Below are 20,645 nucleotides of genomic sequence, written 5' to 3'. Positions count from 1 at the left end.
ATTTTTACAAAGCTGAAGCAATAGTATGAAAAAGTTACTTAAATTAAGTATACCCAGAAAAATGCACTAACAAAGATTTGCTTTAGTTGCTGTTGAATATTTTAAAGAAAGATTCATTAGCCAGGGAGTTTTCACAGGAAAGATATGAAAACACGGATTTCACACACCTCCCTCCTACTACCTTACTCAATTATCTTGCTCCAAATATCCTCAGGCCAAATAGGCAAATACCAGAGACACTTTTAGTCCTATCTGATACACAACAGAACAGAAACAGACACCAGCCTTGTAAAATAAATTTCTCTCAAAATCCTTCCATGTTCAGATGAACCAAGTGCAAGTGCCTCACCTCAGATGGCAGAGCAAATGTGCAGGACTGCTGGAACGGCCACGATCCAGAACTCAGCACCTGGATGCTGAAATCCACTGAAATAAAGGTGAAGAGGATGAGCTGAATTATCTCACTTTCTCCTAACCCCCTCTTCAAACACAGTCCCAGTTCTAACACTATTTTATTCTTGTTGGAGCATAACCAAAGCTCTTCATGAGAGATGTCACTAGAGTTAGAGAGCTTTAGATTTACTGTTACAGATACTCAGTCTTATCTAATTTGGAGAAGTTACTACTCTGTTTTTATCCCTACAATGGCTTTCTCTTTTAACAGAGAAGCATGAAAATTCTTAAGTGTTCATCATCACTCCACAGTATACAAGTGTAAGAACAGACCTTTCATACCTATACTTGTAAGGCATTTTGGTCAAGTCAAGTATGAATAATACAAAAACTAAGTAAATTTTGAGCCTGACAACACACAATTCTAATAGTAATCCAAGAAATATTCATCAATTCTTGACAGAACATTCAATGTGCTTCAATTAAAAAGAAAGGTATAGAAGAGTGACAGGCATCTAACAACCTGGAACACAATATACTTTTATTCTTAATACTTTCACATAAGTCTAAGTATTAAACAGTTAAAAATCAAAACTGTTTAAAGAAAAGTACTCTTCAATCAAACAAAAAAAGAAGAATAAAATAAAAAAAAGACAAGACAGCATTCAACCTAATTTAGGTATGTTCCTAAACAGAAGCTGCAAAATCAGGAGGAGGCTACTCACAAAATATATAAAGAGCTACTAGAAGACAAAGAACAAACATAGAAGACTAATTTAAACATCCCAGCTATCTTGGTCAGAAGAACACTAACTCTTAATTTGTGGCAGTATGAGTAAGTCAAATATTTCCCTCACACACTTAGTTTGGCAGAAATAAGAGGAAGCTATACTATGCAACACGAACTTAGGCAAAGGTATTACTTACAATCTAATGGCTCTGAATTGGTCAGGTGCTTTTTAAATTGCTCATTCAAATCCTTGCTTACACCAATATCTTGGAACATCCGCTGCAGCTTGGAGGTATACTCAAAACCACAAGCTTGCTGTATTTTAAAAGCAGATACATCAGGAAGACACATTTTTGACATTGGATAATGAGAAGAACAAAGTGTTGGAACATATTTCCTAAACAGAAGATGTACAAAGTTCTGTATTTCCCTTACTCAAAGTGCTGATCCCCCCTGGAATATGAGCATTAACTGCCATTGAAAACTGAAGAAAATTTTGCTTAAAAACTAAGCAAAACACAATGAAACAGACTACTCAAAGGGTAGCTGACTGTATTTTGCTTAACTCTGCATAAATATGGGTTAACAAAATTAAGCAACTTTTCAGTACTCATTCCCTTGAATCATTAAATCCATGTCATTAATTTGGTTAAGAATAACTAAGCTTAGCTCCATCAAACAGACATGCACCAGAAGTTCCTATGATTAAAAAAAAACCCAATCAAAACAACAGAAAAAAATACTTTGGTTGTGTATTTTTCTGTGCATAAAATAAACAAATGCAAGGACGTACATCATTGCTTTCCAAAACAGTGTGAAGACCTGCAAGGCAGTAGATCATGGGACAGTCATGGAATACTCACTTTTAATTTGGAGATCATGCTTGCCTCAGCATCATCACTAGCACTGTTTTGATGCACAAGTCTCTTTGCCAGCATTTTAGCATAGAATTTTTGAAACACATCTTTATCCTCAATGTACTTGAAGACAACCATCTGGAAAAGCCAGGAAAATTTGAAAGGAAAAAATATTTAAACATGTGTCTTGAAAAAGCTGTAGCACGAGCAACTTAATTACCACCTAAATTTTAAAGATTAGGGGTTTTGTTTGGCTTTTTTGGGGGAAGGTGGTGGGACTTGTGGTGTGTGTTTGCTTTAAATATGGATACTATTCTTAAAAAAGAACTGTATATTCCATATGTAGAACGTATTATATATGTGTGAATATATAATGATATAAAAAAGATGCCATGGAAATAATACATTTCATAAGTAGATTAAAGTAAAAGCATAGCTTCAATATTGCCACTTTAAATCTGCTTTACAGGGGTTCTTAATAAACAAAATAATTTTTACATTTTATATGTATTTATAGGTATCTTACCACTTGATTGAGTGTATCTTCCAATTCTGCTTCTTCTGGATTCTTTGAGCTGCAATTAAAAAGGTGCATTTTTAGTGAGTCTCAAACCAGCAGAATTAAACCAACATATGGACGCATACGGAAGCTTCAGAAATAAAAGAATGCAAATTTAAGTAGCTCTGGGGATCAAAGGCTCTTTAAAAACGGAAATAATGTAATGAGGTGAACAGTTCACTGCTCCACCTGTCAGCAATTCTGAAGTTCCCAAGTGTCAGAGATTGAAGTCCTGGACCATTACTAGCTTGGGACTTGCAGCCAGGTACTTTTCAGGATTTATGAGCTTAAACATGGACCTCTCTCTTTCTGCTGCTAAATGCTATCTTTATTTAATATCTTACATAGTACAGTGAGAAGAAACCAGCTCACAGCGCTAGGACTTGACTAGGTGAAAGCTCAGGTGGCATCACATTGTCTTCCTTCATCTCATGCTGGAGGCATGCTCTCCAGGCAAACCCCATACCTACCCTGCACACAGTCACAGTATCTGTAAAGAAAACAAACCCTTTGCTGAATGAAGGAGGGGATGGGAAAGGGAAAGTGAGCAAGTTCACCCATTTTTGGGTTGTTTGGTGATAGTTTTTTTTCCTCTGCCAAAACAGCTAGAAATGTTGCCAAGGACAAAACTGACACCAATCCAGTATGAATTGAACTGATACTAAGTCAGCATATGAGCTGCTGAATCATTTAAAGCCTTGAATTAAAATATGAACTATGCGAGCTTAGAAAGTAGTTTTTGTCCTCCTCAATTTCTGCCCAGATGGAAGAAGGCACAGAAAAAAAAAACCAGGAGGAAAGCAAGAGTTTTAATGAAAAAAGGGAATGTTTATCTCTTTACAACATATGGCCCAATTTAAGTTTTCCAGTGTAAAAAACCCTACCTAAAACCCCTCCTTCAGTTTTACTGAAAAACAAAAACCTAAAGATTCCTGTAAGACAAGAAAGGTTTGCCTACTGTCTCCACTTTTCCTTAAAAAGATAAGTAAATAACACAACCTTCAGGAATGGTCCCACTGAAATTTTGTATCCATAATTTGATACAATTAATTTCTTGCAAAGTGAAATACTGTTTCTGAAAACAGTATAAAACTTCATAGGCTAAAACCTTTTCAAAAAAAGAGCCTATATGAAATCATCATCTGTTATTGAGGACATACCTTTTCTTTAACAAAGAGTCACAGTATCGTGCCAGTAGCTCTGGAGATTTACTGGATGATTGAGCCATTTTTGTCACTGCATTATTATTTATAAATCGACCACAAGCCTATAAATCAAAAAAGACAGTGAAATTTTGGGAGACTTTTTTTTTTTCTTCATGGAAATAAAAAGTCCAGTATCTGCCACTACATGCACTTACTTTGTCTAGTGCTGCCACGAAGCCAGCATCATTGTTGAATGCAGACATGACTAAAGCGTTGTACTTCTTATGGACATCCAACACTGTCTGAACATACATTTTTGGATCCTGAAATAAGGAGAGACTGGATTTTGCAACCTGTTGACTTCCAGCTATTTCTTCCAAAATTGAGCTATTCAAGGGCCCATGAAAATTTGTGTGGGGAAAGTCTATGAAGTATTAGCAATATTTTAAAGGTAAACTAGTACCCAGACTAATTCTGGTCCTGTGTCCAGGACTGACTGATGTCACTGCAAGCTTTAATTTACGGTAACCAGAGTGCAGAGTGTACCACATTACACAAAGGAAAACAAAGTCTCAAACACTGCAAACATTTTCAAAGACTTAAACTTATTTCAAGTCCCACCTGAGAGACCTAGACAATTATAAAAATGCAGCTGCTATAGAGGAAAATCTCTGTAGTAAGAATGTGACTGGTGTCTATCCATCAGGTACAATTTAGTACACCTCAGCCATTGGTAGCTCTTAAAAATTACCTGCTCAATACCCAGTGGCAGCCAAATGCCAATAAACATTAAATTTATTGTACTCAGACTGAGTTCTATGTGCAGTTACTGATCCTGTTTCTCAATAAAGATGGAATGGACTCAAGGAGTAGGGACAACAATGGGCAAGTAAATCATCAGGCACACAGGACAGCTACTCCACAACTGACTAAAAAAGTCTGGAAGTCTTTAATTTGGAGATCAGAAAGTCTTGTTGGCAAGAAGTGATGGAATATGGGCAGGGTTCTATGAGGATCCTGAAAAACATTTTCTGTTGCCACAGAAGACAGACCCAGACTACCACAGACCACCAATCTAACACCATGCTTGAGATAAAGAACTGAGATTATTTAGAACTTCTGAGATAAGAAATGCAAGTGGACGTACAGAAAAGTATTGATGACAAGAACTAAAAAAACCCAAAACAACCAAAGGCACAAAAAGCAGCAAATCTTCTGACTGAAAAGTAGCCCTGTTAATACAGTTAACAGCAATTAGAGAATAACTCCTTCTGCAGTAAAAATCCAAAAGAGGTGAAATGAGTCAGGCTGGTATGACTATTTCTCTCACTGACTACAGAAAAACTGAGATGCATCTGTTCAGCTGATTATCTGTTTAGATACAGTACAGGTAAATGAAGCTGGGAAGAATCAATCCTACCTACTCCTACCTACCTAGAGGACTAACAAGGCAATCATGAACAGCAATACAGTGGTGTGAGGGATATGGAAAGAAAAGGCAAGATGGTTCCCAAGGGAAACAGTCAGAGATACTGCTATGAAAATGAAGAACAAATGTGTGGAATAAGGAACACAAGAGAAAGATGAGGAAACAAGAAAAAGTGTCAGAGGCAGGAAGAGTTTCGTAAACGGTTGGAGTCAACTAATGCATACAAATCTTGGACCTTCCCTCTCAAAGACGAAATAATTCCTGAAGAAAGAGCTTTCATTTTTTTTCTGGCCTAATTCTTCAAGGCCTAAACAGAAAAAAGACTGCTAGGGGGATGTGCCAAGCATAGAGCAGATAAGACTTCAAAATTTACGGAGACATCTACAAATGAAACTGAAGATCCTGAACTTGCTTCTATAATTCCTTGATGGTTCATAAAATATCAACACTGCACTTAAAGCTATAGAAGTGAACAACAGGCACTATACCCTTGAATACAGATTACTGCTTTAGTATGAAGCTATTTCAAGAATTTCTCAGGACAGTAAGAGGTTAAAATGAACTTCATCAAAAATCAAAGTTAATCATAGAATCATAAAGTAGCCTGAGTTGGAAGGGACCCACAAGGATCAAAGTCCAACCCATAACCCTGCACAAGACCACCCTGAGAATCACGCTGATGATGTTATCAGTGACAGTGCCTGAGAGCATCGTCCAAGTGCTTCTTGAATTCCTCTTTAAATAAAATTTACCAGAATCTATATTCTATCCTGATCTTGCTTTGTGCAGTGTTTAATTCTTTTTCTGTCCCCGGAAAACATCATATTGTCTATACAGAAGATGGTTGGCAAGGAATTGAAACTTCATATTGCCAAGATGCAATCATAATCAATACAAAACTAAGTCTGAAATCATAATTATGGGATAAAAATCTAAAAAGCAGCCTTTTCAAAGACCTGATCTCCTCCTTATATTATGACCTTTTCAACCATTTCAGTTCCTCCTCCTTCTATTTCTCATGCTTTTCCAAACAGAATAAAGATATTATCAAAACACTCAAACCGACAGAAACTCTCTAGTCCCATCTAAGCAGAATTCCTTATGATGATGAAATAAAATACAGTCAAATGGAAATAATGTTTCTTGAAACAGTGGACTGTCAGGTGTATTTTTAACTGTTGAGTGTTGCATTTGAACAGCCACTTTCCAAGCAACATGACATCCTGACAGAGCAAAATTTCAAAAAACCCACTCTCCCTCTCCCTCAAAACCAAACCAAACCAAAACCACCCAAAATCTCCCCCAAACCAAATGAAAACAAAAAACCACCCCCAAAAAACCCAAAACTCAAAGAGTAGAAAGAAAGTGATGTAAATTTTGTTTTAAGCCTACTACATTTGAGTATTGCCAATTACAAATTAAATTAGTGAGAGGGAAAACAAGCAAACTGGAAGTTTTATCAGGAAGCATTCACTGTCCTCTAATGTAAAAGTGGCAGCAACCACACAAACTTGTTTTGATGATACTTGCATTTAGTGCAGCTTCTCCACATTTCTCAATTGCAGCTAGACCCTGATTATGAATGTGGGTTTCCAGAAGTTTTTTCAGCTCTCCAAGGCCATCCTGGATTCGAGATACAAGGTTATACATGCGACCCAAGTCTGTAAAAGACAAAAAAAAGGGAAAGTTAACATCTCCCATCTGTACAGGCTATTAGTTCAATTTCTCATTTACAAGTTGTCAATAGGAACTAAACATCCATTGTCAACAAAACCACACATGCAATTGCTCCTGTAAAAAGCCAGAAAAAAACCCAGTAAGCAATTATACAGTACAGCAAACCTTTGCTTTCTCTTTAACTAGTGTTAGCTTTCCAGGTGAGTGCAATCTGTTATATTAGGATCTATTTTTCACCATCACAATGCAACAAATCTCAAGAATAAAAACCCACCATTTGAATGGTAGAAAATTTACTTCTGATTTTTAGTTTTCACAGGTTTAAAGCAGTGATTTAAAAATGGTGTTTAACCTCTCTTATTTAGACAACATTGTGAGCTGCTGCCATGAATTTGAGACTGTTATTAATGTTACTGCTGGCTCTGCTACAAGTACCAGATTTTCCAGGTGACCACTGTCCTTTAAATCTTATTCTGAACAGGACAGTTCTCAGAGATCTGACATTACTTGTAGCCCTTTGCATATCAACACTTTTACTTTGGGCAGCGTCAGTGGTAATAGCTGAAAATTTAAGGCAAAATGTTATTCATTGATATAACCTTAGCAGATAAATTAAAACATTATAAATCTAATTTCCTTCAATAAAGCACCATCAGTAAAACACATCTTTTTAAAAAAAACAACTTTAAGTGACTGATTACCAGTAGTAATAACTATTTCAAGGAAAAAAGAGGTTCTGAAAAGCATTACAATAGAACTAAAAAAAGGTAAAAATAAACTGCATGCCATTTCACATATGTTAAGACTTCATATTAAAATCTCACCAGTTTTCAGCCAAGACTTTCCAAATCAATTAGCAATTTTTGGAAGTCTAATACTGATGAGGGTTTTGGTTTTTATTATTTAGTTTCAACAGGAGAGATGCTTTGTATTTTCTGAGAGCAGAACTCTTTAAAAAAAAAAGCAAACTTGAATTGGCCATAAACCATGTTCATAAACCTATCAGTCACCTCTTGCAATCCTGCCCTCACTAAACAGGCATTCCAGAGAAACAGTAAACAATCAGATTTACTGTAAACTAAGGAGGATATTTCACCTTGTAGAACACATCTAAAGGTTGACAGCTGCATCTAGCTCTTCTGAAGTGCAAGGACTTCTCTAAAGGGCTTGTGAGCAATTTACTACCACCAGAGGACTATCAGATTAAACAAAACAGAGCAATCAATGAGTTAGTGCTCTACCTAACTCTGAAATACAACACACAGAGTTTGATGCCTTCTAATACTAAAGGGATGACATTTCAGTTCAGTTAGGCTTCTGTATAAAACTTTACTTTCCTTAACACTTGGTCAAGCTTTCAACTTGCAAATTTGAAAACAAAACTTTTATTTCTCTCTTATTTATTTATTTAACCTGATGTTAAATTTTATAAGAACATAAGAACACCCTGCAGAACTTTAGAAAAACAGTAGAGAAATAATGCCACGCATAGCTACAATAACTGCTGCTCAATCTACCCACAAACAAGTGTTGACAAGTTGGTTTTCCAGGATGTCTGTGTTAGGTGAAATAAGGAAGAGACGACACAACACCTCATGGAGGATTTGCACAGTAACTCCGCCTACATCATTACAGCCTTCTCGCAGTAAACCCAATTGTTTCCTACAGGTATCATACTGATGTGAGTATGTAACACATGACGAATGTGTCCCACAACCTTTATAACCAGTTTACGCATTAGTTGCACAATGGATTAAAAAGTTACAGAACACCAGCAGGAGTGGCCTGTAATATGATATTCTCAAACACATTTTGCATGGGAGGACGTCAAAACCAGTGCACTTTCAAGAGCAAAGCAATAAATATTGTAATCAAGAGCAACCTTTATTCTAAGTTTAGGATAGTCTATCAAAGGCTATATTAATATATCACAAACTAGAGAATTAATTGATTACTGTCATTAAAGAGTGAATTATCAGACCATTACTGAAAATAAATTTTCTAATTTGAAACTTCGTGAATCTTAAAAAGAGAGAGGGAGCTGCTACAATTTCAATATGTGAAGCCTGATAACAGAAGAGAAAATATTTTGAAAAAGAAGAAAAAAAATCAAGTGTTTTAAAGAAAGTCTAGCAATTTTTAAAATAATCCACATGAAAGTAAACCCAAAGAAAGATACATAAGTAGACAGTGCCCAAGACACAAGTAATTGTTTTCTTTTTTACCCAGACAAACTTATGGAATTGCATCACTATGGTAAGTGATTGTACTAAGGGCTCACATAATCCATGAGCTTGATAAAATAGGAAAAAAAAGAGTCCTGAGTCCAGAAAAAACCTTCTTGTTAGTTCTACTGCTATTTCAATTGTCAAAAATAATTCAGTCATTTATAACGTAATTTCACAAACGAACACCCATCAAAATCTCTTCCAATTATGGAGTAAATATTTACAAACACAAACAAAATCTGACTCAAATACTACTAGAGATTCTTTACATTTGAATCGGCTAACTTCTGACCTACTAATCATGCTGAATTGCCCTATTTGATTTCGAAGCATCTCTTAGTTATTAACATGACAATTATAGATTATAATAATCCACAGTTGCTATTTTAAGACAGATATACAATGAGACCGAATGATAGTTTAAATTTAAAACACTCAAAGGAACAATATCATTATTAGTAACTTAACCACAGCATCTTGTACATTCTGCTGCTTTCTTAAGAGCAGTATTTCATCTATACAGCCATACTCAGACATGAAATATAGATTTAATTAATTCCCCATCTGGGAAATCAGAATCATCATTTATCCTTATCTGCATAATCCACAGGAATAAGTTCTGACTGTTATTTTGTGCTCTCTATTAACTCCTGAAGAAATTAATACAAACCAACACAATTGACAATTCCTTAAAGATACCTAAATTCCAATAATCTTCACTTATTTCAGAGGAAGTGTTGACGAAGTCTTTTCTCTATGTATTCTCTACGACAATATAAACTTGATCCATTAGCAACACTTAAGAATCATTTCTACCGCCAAAATTAACTCATCACTTAATAATTCCCAGCCTTTCCTTGTGCTCTATATGCAATATTATGTATTTTATATACACTATTTTAAAAGCTACTTATTTGCATCTATTCCTCTTTTTAACATTTCCTATACATACTTCTGAACACTTTGGATTTTAAAATTCTCAGTGCTGACTCAGGAAGATCCATGGATTAAACTGAAACAGCTGGGAAAGAGTACTGGTCTTTTTTTCACCTCCCATCTCTCTCACACAAGTTTCAGCTCCCAATGGAAAGATAGCTCTAGTGCTCTTGAAACTCTTCCAGCCATATTAAGAGTAATCAAACTAGAGCTGTTCTGCCTTAATATCTCGGATTAGGGTAGGGTCCTTGAAGCAGCATCATCAGCCATCCCAATTTCATCAAAATCTGCTTGTCCATCACTTTAGTGACTATATTCTCTCTTAATCTAATTCCTGAACAAATGGCATATAACCAGCACCAGATTTTACATTGTTCGCAGATCATCGGGAGGAGAGCTCTAAGCCTAAAGCCGGTGTTTGAAACTCCTTACCTTCATTTTTGTCAGCATCCAACAAATTCTGAAACTCTGTATGAAATATCTCCAGATGTTTTTCAATGAGTACTTGCTCACACTTTCGTGCTAACTCATCTTGTGTGCTCTCATGGAGATACACCTGAACTCTACGCTGCTCCTCAAGAAGGCGAGCTTCGGCCTACAGAAAGACAGATATAAACATGAAACCTGCAGGGAAGGCAGAATACGAATGCAACACCAGAAAACAGGTGACTGTTCAGTAAATTCTTCTAGAAAACAACAACAACAACATGCAAATGTCTCTCATTTGGTGTTATGGACCACCTACTTAAGCAGTTATTTTTCCAGGAATCATAATATACATTTGGAATTGATGTTTATGTTGATGAAAATACTATGTGCTGTTTAAATGGCAGGGGAGAATCACAGCAACTGTTTTCGCTGCCATGAGATGCTGGAAGGTTTAGGATCAACAAGCTCTCCAGCTACAGAGGTAGTTCTGTTTAAGACAAACATGAATGTATATCACGGCTCCGCAAAACTAAAAGGCAGGAAACTACAATTTAATGCTATGCCCATGACAAATTTATTTGAATATTCTCATCTATGTTCTTACACAGAAAAGCTAAACTACAATCATTGAAATTATAATAGCATTTAATTTGGCATATGAAAGGCTACATATGCATATATTCCTGGCAAACCAAAAATCTAAATGTCACTCAAGAAACAGAACTTACAAGGAATTGTAAAAGTGAAATTGTTTATATAACAATTACATCTATTTCACTTGCAAAAGTGTTAAGGATTCACATTACAAACTATTTGTAACTGCAGCACATTACTAGGGATAAACAGTGTATGTCCTCTTATGAGCCCAAATTATTTAAATTAACAGTGTCATCAAGAGAATGGATTTAGATTAATTAATTTTCCTAGTATGCCAGAGTAATAAGTAAAGCATGACAGATCATATTCTGGATAATAAAAAAGGAACAGTTACACTGCAAGTGAACTGCATCATACATAGACAGCTTTAAATCATCTCAGCCACTGCTAGCTTCACTCATTCTGTAATGATTTTGCACTTAGGTCTTGCAAAATGGTCCTGGATTACTGTCTCCTAGAACTAAACCAGTACTGATCAAAATATAGGAAATGAAATCAGCAATTTAAGAAGGGATATAATCTCCAGAGTACTTGCCAGTTTCTTACCAGGAAGGAATAACAACCAATTTCTTTACTGACAATAGCAGCAAGTCTTTCTTATGAACGTTGGAACTACTTATCCTGCATTAAACCATTCCTGTATTTCTGTAGTTTAGGAAATTCTGCCATTTCTACCTAATGCTGCTTCTTAAAATATCCTTAGACCTTTGCTTTTAACATTAACAGTCAACTCACTGTGAGCTCTTTTAGGAAAAGAAATATTTACTCTAACTTCATATTTTCTTACACTCTTATTTTTTTTTGTCTTCTTATAACTTCATTTTCCTTTTAAAGTCACATTTCAAAAACAAGAGAAAAATAATTAGTTCACACAATAGTATCTTCACTTGTTTCAACTATAAAGATGAAAAGTTCAGTGTAAGACTATAATCCAAGGGACAGCCTTAAGAAATACTGACCTTTTTCCCTACAGCACATCAGGCTATGCCAGCTTTACTCATGAGTTCTGGCCTGAGAAGAAAAATTCACAATCCTTCTAAACTCAGTAAGTCTGCCTATATAACTACACACACAAAATTCTAGTTCTAGTTAAGATTTCACTGATTATTCTACAAGACAGTACCACAATTCTACTGTAACACGGTAACAATCATGGTATGCTCGTGTGCTCTAGGGTACTCCAAGGTTTCTACTTATTTTGCAATGCTATTTATCGCCAGACAGAACTCAAAATACAGTGCTCCAGTGATAATCTCAAGTAAGTGAACTAACAGCAGATTATTCCATTCACAGTTCATGCTTCCATCAGATTACTGTAAGATCTTATAGCCACTAGTCTGTAACGAGATGCCAAGAGTGCCCAAATGGCTTGTATACGTCTCTAATACATTAATTTGAGCAGATACATAAGGCTTCACACTTCTCTGCTGAACATTTCCCCTGCTGTCTGCTCACTTTTTAAGTGCTTTCACCTTCAACATCAGCTTCAAGCAAAGCAAGTTGCTGTTTTGTGGATTTCTGAAGCCTTGAGGATTGTTTGGGGTACTAATCAGTTATTTCTACCTGCCCATAATCTCTAGTTCTTGAAATAGCAATGACCTTCAGACAGCTTCTTACTGTCTTGGACCAAGGAAGCCTGGATCAGCCAGCCATTCAGGTTCTGAATGAATGAAATTTCCTTACTTTCTCTTTATACACATATTAGGATAAAAGTTAAAACAAGAACTTGAAAGGGAAGTAGCAAAGAAGAATTAATTCAACAACAAAAATAAACATAGGCTGGTCTGGTAATTACTGAAAAACTACTAAAGGCACAATTCCTTTCACTGTGTTATTTCTAGGACTTCCCCTCCCACCTTTTTTTTCTTTTTGAGTAATTCATTGACTTTAATGCCAAGAGTTAAGAAAGGATGTGTTCACTGGTAAAAAGCATTACACAAAGAATACTGCAGGGAGGGATGTGTATCTGCGTATTACATACTTAAAAAGCTCTTATTTTCAAACTAAGCTAAAAGGGAATAAACAAGCAGCAATTCAGAAAGTGAAGAAGTATGCTGAGAAAAAACATATAAAGCACACCTGCCCAAGGTGGAAGATGACCTATCCATTACTGGGTCAGTAATACTGACCCAATAACCAGGCTAGAAATAGCCAATGTTTATCCCTACTTGCTCTTAGTTGCCCTGTCTGGGATCCCCAAAACCAGAGACTAGTTAAGAATTTAAATCTGGCCTCTGTTGATGAGAAGTATTGTGCAGGGGTTTATGACAGTAAAAGATTCTGAGAGTATTAAGGCTAATTAAGGATGTATTTCCTTAGCCAGCTTGCTCAGGAAGGTATTTCAATAAATGCATCAGCATACTGTTCCTTGTACAGGAATGGTAAACTTGTGGTATTCAAGCAGAATTATTGTTTTGGTGTCGCAAGTCTCAAAAAAAAAAATCTCAATTTATTTTAACTTAATCTGCTGTTTTGACTCTTCAGAAAGTTCCATACTTTCACTGCAGTAAGGAAACAAACTTCAGACCAGATGAACACAGAAGCAAACCACTACAGGGAAAACCAGCTGTTTCTGTAAAATAACCACCATTTTAAGAAACTGATAATACAAGCCTAGAATTTATATTCCTTTACCTCTAAAAAAAAAAAAAAGTCTGTATCCAGAAAAACAAAAATCATAAAGCAGATTAAGTAATTTACCTTCTTCATGTACTCTGTGACTGGGTTCTGTTGTAAGAATTCAGTACTTTCTCGTGTATAAAATCTCTCTGTGTCAGCAAGAAACTGAGATTCAAAGGATTCTTTATAGACAGTTAGTGTCGGTCCTTTTGCAAATGCATCATCTTCATTCAGCCCCAGCTCCACTACATGAAAAAAACACAACCAAAAAAAGACCAAGAAATGACAATATTGTTTTTTATGAAGTGGTCTACTGCAAATAAACAAGGACATTCCTCCTAACTTAGATGAAAGCAATCAATTGGGACTGTATCAGCACCACTTAAAAAAAAATACATTGATTTTGCATTTAAAAGTCATTACTAATGTCAATTACACATTTAGATACATTTCTTAAATGTAGGATCATAGAATTCACTATCTCAAATGCTAGCACAAATTCTCCTTTCATTTTTCCCTCTTAAGAGTTCCACATTATATACTTTGGCTTTTATTAATGAAACTAGCCAGTAATTTGGATGGCAATGCTCTCAATATTATGTAAAAGGGAAAAAGCAACCACACTCTGGTATTCAAACTATCATCCTTCCCTACTTCCAGATTTAGCTCCTTAATAACTGATTTGTAAATGATGAACACTCTTGTCTATCAGTTGCACTCTCAAGTTTTACAAATATGGTATAATCAACTGCTATTGTATAAAGTACCAATACTAATGTGAAGTCAAACAATACATAAAAATCTTTACTGGACATCTGAGGAGGTGGGATGTTACTTTTGGGCTCTGATAGGGTACATAAATTTATTTATTTTTAAGAAAGTAACAGTATCTTAAATAAATCACATTTACCATAGGATTGTACAACTCCACTGATCAGCCTTGTATTGATAGTTTCACCATTTCTTTCCTTTTCAATCAATTTCAACACTGCATTTGTTACCTTAGAAAACAGGAATTAAAAGTTAAGTCAAGCACAGAGAAAGCAGCTGGTAGATCAAGCACCATACTTAATTAGGAGTATATTTCCATATTCAAGAAAAGTCAGGCACCTTGAGAACAACATTTAAGGAGATCTGAATATATAGGGCTCCTACAGAGAATGATACACCTTTAAGTTATTCAATGTATTTACAAAGTGATTAGTGGCAAGGCATATATGGATATTAAAATACTTAGTTGCTGTTTTTTTTTCTTTAATTTCAAAAAAACTGTCTAAGACAAACTTCCCTGTTTTATACCTGAAATACAAAACACTGTAGCAAGAACTGAACTAACCACCTGTTCTTCGGACAAATGATCTGCTGCAACTACTTCATCATGAAGTACTGGTAAGAAGTGAAATCAACATATACATGTACCTAAAAATTGTGATGGAATATCTTGCTTTATATTGTGCTGATTCACTAATTTTAAACATTTGACAGACCTGAGTCTCCCACGCATCAGTGTAAATGTAACAACTCACAATAACAATAGGAGAGGCCAAAACCCCAGCCTGTCACTATCTGTTCTCATCTGATCTTGACTCCCAAACCTTAAGCCATGACTGTGGTCAGTCTGTACTCCTGCCTAGCTTAGCAAAGTGCACTGAAATTGCTACTTCAAGTCTCCGTGGGTCCACTCAACAGAGAAATAACAGAACAGTCTTGGTATCACAGTTCAATCACACACACAAAGGCCTACTCCTTCAAATATTTATCATCTTCTTTTTTAGTATCACAAAGGAGAAACAGAAGGCTCCATTTTATTTTCCAGGTCTGTGTACATCCCCCTCCCCCCACCATCAAGCAGTTACTAACAATATATGAAATTAACCCTATAAAATAACACTTTAGTTGTAATATATTAATGCATATACCTGCTTATTTAACGGTCTGAATAAGCAGTCTCTCCAGGTCACCAAGGCAAGCTAGAAGAAAAAGAAGGGAGAAGAAAGATGGAATAAGGAAAATATTTACATATACATATAGGGTAATTCCCTTTAAGGAAAGCCAATGTAGTATGCTAACTAATCAGAACTTCTAAAACTATATCTTGGCACACATATTTCTTGAGCAATGAGACTGTTTCACATTAATATTACAACCAGCTTCACTACTAACTTTACTATGTTGTTCCTTTTTCTACTAGGGGATCCACTGCCAACTCTGGAAACTAAGAAAACCCACTTTGAGTTACTTTGAAAATATACAGCTTTTTTTGTTGGCAATTTCCAAACTGACATAGTCCCTTACCATTAAGCTACTAAAGTTAAGAGGAAGGGAACTAAGGATACCAACTGCTTTTCTACCATATGCAAAATTATTTTAGTAAAGCAGGAAAATAGCACAGCACTTCCCTAATGCTTCACCAGTAAGGACAGTAATTATCCTTTATTTAAAAAAAAGCCCTTTTAGTTATCTGAAATACAGAAGTTCTGTTACGTTCTTATTTATATTACTTCACATTAAAAAAAAATATCAAGATCACGTATCAATCTTTCAGAACTGTACCAAAATAACTTACTCTACAAACTGAATGTTGTCTGAATCTTAGCAGCTTGGATGCTAAAAAAAATTGTAGAAATGTACTGAAGTCATCAGAACAAAAAAAAAAAATTGTTTACTGCTTCATTTGGTGTTGAAACGCTTGGCTGAATTTCTAAGTGGGTTGACAAGGCCACGCTGCGGCACACAGGTAACACTAGGTAGCAAATATTCAGAAACAGACACCCTCAATAGTCTACTGTTGGAAGTCCCAATACATGCAAGGCAGATTAAACATCTCACAGACTTAGACCCTTGGAATTTTTACAAATATACTGGGGTAGGAGTATGGAAAGGAGGGAGAATGTCACTTTGCCTACTTCTTCAAAACCTCTATGAACCTCCTACAAGATTCAAGGAGGGTTCTATAGGACAATAATGCAAACATGTCAGATGTAATGGACAAATCATCCACTTCAAAAAGCTACTTACTGAATAAATTTCATATATTCCTTTACGACCTTCATCGCACTCACGACGAACCCAATGTCGATTGAGGTAGGCACATATCCCATTCAATACTTTGCTTGAAAACCTATAATCTTCCCACTGTTGAGTGTAGAATTTCAGCACACTCTCATCCATCAAATCTTCACCATCCTGAAATTACAATTTTGCTGGTACTGTTGTGCAATTTTAGGATACAACCAAGACATATCAGGGTATACAAAATGACTGTGTAATAAATCTACACCATGCAATTTATTTACAGGAAACATACTGCTAGTACATTTAGTTCTACATTAATAAAACACAAAGCCAGTATGAGATTTTGAAATTAAAAGGCTGGGAAAAAATGCACAGCACAGATGTCCAGAAGACATCCCTGTACCTCTGGATGCACGATAGCATCCAGTTCTACAAGTAGTTTATTTATTAAACTATAAAGGCTACCATCAGGCATTTTCAACATGATAGGCATTAATTTTTTCAGCATTTCTAACATGCTGGTTAATTGCTTGGAAAGTCTAGCTATTCTTGCTCAAGTACAGGACAGGTTACGATGCCATGTAACATCACTTCTATAAAACACAAGAATGTTCTTTTGGCTTGAAGTGGAAAAGCAGCACACAGGTACAAGCTTAGGGACTGATCTATGTCTGAGGTAAAGCCAACAAAACATTCTAATGGCTACAGAGACAAAAGCATATTTTCAGATCATTCAGTTTGCTTCCAGTGGCTGCACAGACCTCTAGGCTTGTTGATACAGCTTTTCTTCTCATCCCAGTTTGTGCTACTACAAGTGCAGACTGATCTCATACCCCATCTTACCTTAAGGAGATTTGTCAAGTAGTTCTTCAGAAATTCTTTTAGCCGTTTGTACAATTCCAAGCCAACAAACTGAGCACCTCCAGGTGTCTGGCCCTTTTTTGATTTAGAAGGAGGTACTCCAGCTCCCCGTGCTTGATTGGACTGGTGTACACTGGTACAGTAGTTATAAACATGACTGACAGGGAAGTTAAGGAATACACTTGCCACCATAAGACATTAAAAATACAATGAAAAACAATGTTAATTGCAATAAGCTATTATTTACACAACTGTGAATGACTTAAACAATACATTGCAAGATGCACACATCAAATCAAACCACAGCTAAGAAAATTAAGTAATTTTCAGCAGAATTATCTGCAGCAAAATTGTGTCAGACTGCTGAGGGCACTGCAAATACTGACCTGAACATTAAATTTATTTAATGCTTACTTAACAAGACCACCAAGAAAACAAAGCAGTGGAATATGCTGATAAAATTATATAAATGGAATTTATTTGATCTATTATATTGGTCTTCTACAAATATATTAGCTTTCATTTGAACTGAAAGAAATGTCAATATTAGCATCAAGCAACATTCAGTAGTTGAAAACACTAGAGAGTATTTTTGTATCCTTTCAAACACCATCCTCCATAAATGATTTGGCCACTTAAGATTGGCACACTAGAGGAACCCAGAAAGCAGTATTGGTGAGATACACGAACATTTAAATGCACACCGTAAGATGAGATTCGTTAAAACCCAATTGTAGGCTACAAGTTAATCCCAAACTTTCAGTGTAAAATCACAGAGCCACAGAATTGTTTAGATTAAAAAAAAAAAATCAGTCTTCTAAGATGAGTCCAACCATTAATATAGCCCCACCAAGTCCACCACTAAACCATCTCCCTAATCACTATATGTAAGGGGTCTTTTAAATACCTTCAGAGACATTGATTTCACCACCTACCTGGGCATATCATTCCAATGCAGGACAACACTTACAGTAAAGAAAGCATTACAAATATCCAACCTACATCTCCCCTGCTACAACTTAAGGCCATTTCCTCTTGTCCTGTTGCTTATTACTTAGGAGAAGGGGATGACCCTCATCTGGCTACAGTCTCCTTTCAGGTTCTTGTAGAGAGCAATAAGGTCCCCCCTAAGCCTTCTTTTCTCCAGGCTAAACACCCACAGCTCCCTCACAGGCTCTCCTCATCACCTTTGTGCTCCAGTTCCTCGACACGCTCCACTGCTGTTATCTGGACACAGTCCAGCACCTCAGTGTCTTTCCTGTTGTAACAAGTCCAGAACTGGACATAAGATTCAAGGTGATGAGTATAGTGAGACCATCACTGCCAGTGTCTTGCTGGCCACACTATTGCTTATACAGGCCAGGATGCCATTTGCCTTCTCGGCCACCTGGGCACACACTGGCTCACGTTCAGACAGCTGTCAAGCAGCACCCCCAGGTCCTTTTCCACGGGACAGCTTTCCAGTCACTCTTCCCCCAACCTGCAGCACTGCCTGGGGTTGTTGTGGTTGAAGTGCAGGACCCAGCATTTTGCCTTGCTGAACCTCATACCACAGGCCTCAGCTTACTGGTCCTGCCTCTTTGGACCCGTCTGAAGAGCCCATCCACACTCCACCAGATCAGCACTCTCACCCAACTCAGTGTCCTCTGCCAAATTACTGAGGGTGCACTTGATTCCCTTGTCTCAGTCATTGCTGAAGAGATTAAACAGAACTGGCTCTAGCACTGAGCCCTTTGGAAGAAGGCTTTTGACTGGCTACCGGCTTGCTGCCTGTGCTGCATGCGTTCATACAGATGCACTCAGTGATCCCACCACCTTTCTTTTTGGCTAGAAGCTCTAATTCCTATGTGACAAGGCAATTCTGTGGTTTCTAACACAGTGACCCTTTTTTTTTTCTGCCACGGATCTCCATCGCCTACCTCCACTGAGATATCGGATTGAAGGACCTCACTAGCACATCATCCCTCAAACACTGGCATGCTTCCCCCTGGTTATTTAGGCCTTTTGCTTTTCAAATCTAGTTTAAGCTTTTTCTAGAAGACCTGGTAACTGGTATCTGCAAAGATACTTTTCCCTTTCTGAGACAGGTGTACTATGCCTGTCACGACCAGGTCTGGTATCATATAAACCTAGCCCTGATTAAAAAAAATAAAATAATTCTGCCACTGACACCAGGCTCAGAGCCAAGTTCTGATCTGACAGCTCTTCCTGTTTCCTCCTTCATCAATCCTTGCAACTGGAAAGAGAAAGGTGAAAACTACATCTTCTGATCTCTTAACCAGTCATCCCAAGTCCCTGAAGTGTCTCTTGATTACCTTCAGAGTCCTTGTTGCAACTTCACTGCTGCCTACCTGAAAAATTTGAGAACTGTCCCAGGGTAGGAAGCTGGCTCTTTACATCTTTAAGCCATGTATGAGAGAGGCAGCAGATGTCTCTAGCAAGTGGCAGCAATACTTTTTCCTCTTATTCTACTACAGCCCGAAAGACTTGCTGTAACTATTAATGTAACATTTCAAGAACACATTCTGCTTTCTGATCGAAAAAACTCAAATATTCAGAGTTCTTCCAAAGTAGTAAGGAGAAGTCACATTGCCCCAAACACTTCAAATAAGGCATCCTTAAAGAAGCTGCATTTCACAAGCAAGAAAAACAAACTAGCTAGGTACCATCCAAATTGAACTCGATACGGACTCAGATCTGACAATAAAAATCACCCAAATGACTCACACAAGCAACAATCAGCCAACAGGAATGAAACTACTGAGCACTCACTCTTCTACTGACAGTCCAAGAACAAGCTTTTAAGTCACATTCCTTGTTGGAAAATACCGTACTAACCAATCTAGAAGATTTAATTTGGCTTTGTGTTTTCACAGAATCACAAGGAAGAGACCTTCAAGATCATTAAGTCCAATCCATGCCCTAACACCTCAACTAAATCATGGCACCGAGTGCCATATTCAGCCTTTTTTTAAAGACATCCAGGGATGACGACTCCACCACTTCCCCAGGCAGGCCATTTCAGTATACTTTATCACTCACCACAAGTGGACTCAGCATTAAGCACTAGACTGGTTTCCTCCATAGCACACCATAAATTAGGAAATTAA

General features: G+C 36.7%; 1 protein-coding gene across 1 annotated transcript in view; it reads right to left on the bottom strand.

Moving 5' to 3' along the window:
* Positions 1-20,645, bottom strand: part of CUL1 (cullin 1) — a 53,361-nt gene that overhangs the window by 6,653 nt on the left and 26,063 nt on the right. Inside the window, exons 3-15 of the mRNA XM_056483138.1 lie at positions 17,518-17,692; positions 16,678-16,845; positions 15,579-15,629; positions 14,570-14,660; positions 13,741-13,904; positions 10,387-10,549; positions 6,644-6,774; positions 3,900-4,007; positions 3,700-3,806; positions 2,507-2,555; positions 1,987-2,118; positions 1,321-1,438; positions 350-426 (exon numbers count right to left, since the gene is read on the bottom strand). Coding sequence (XP_056339113.1) covers positions 350-426; positions 1,321-1,438; positions 1,987-2,118; positions 2,507-2,555; positions 3,700-3,806; positions 3,900-4,007; positions 6,644-6,774; positions 10,387-10,549; positions 13,741-13,904; positions 14,570-14,660; positions 15,579-15,629; positions 16,678-16,845; positions 17,518-17,692 — 1,534 coding nt within the window. The remainder of the gene's footprint in view (positions 1-349; positions 427-1,320; positions 1,439-1,986; positions 2,119-2,506; positions 2,556-3,699; positions 3,807-3,899; positions 4,008-6,643; positions 6,775-10,386; positions 10,550-13,740; positions 13,905-14,569; positions 14,661-15,578; positions 15,630-16,677; positions 16,846-17,517; positions 17,693-20,645) is intronic.

This window comes from Oenanthe melanoleuca, chromosome 2 (assembly GCF_029582105.1).
Source record: "Oenanthe melanoleuca isolate GR-GAL-2019-014 chromosome 2, OMel1.0, whole genome shotgun sequence".
NCBI lineage: Eukaryota > Metazoa > Chordata > Aves > Passeriformes > Muscicapidae > Oenanthe > Oenanthe melanoleuca.
The sequence above is the reverse complement of the archived record's forward strand: the minus strand, read 5'-3'. Positions and strand labels throughout refer to the sequence as shown.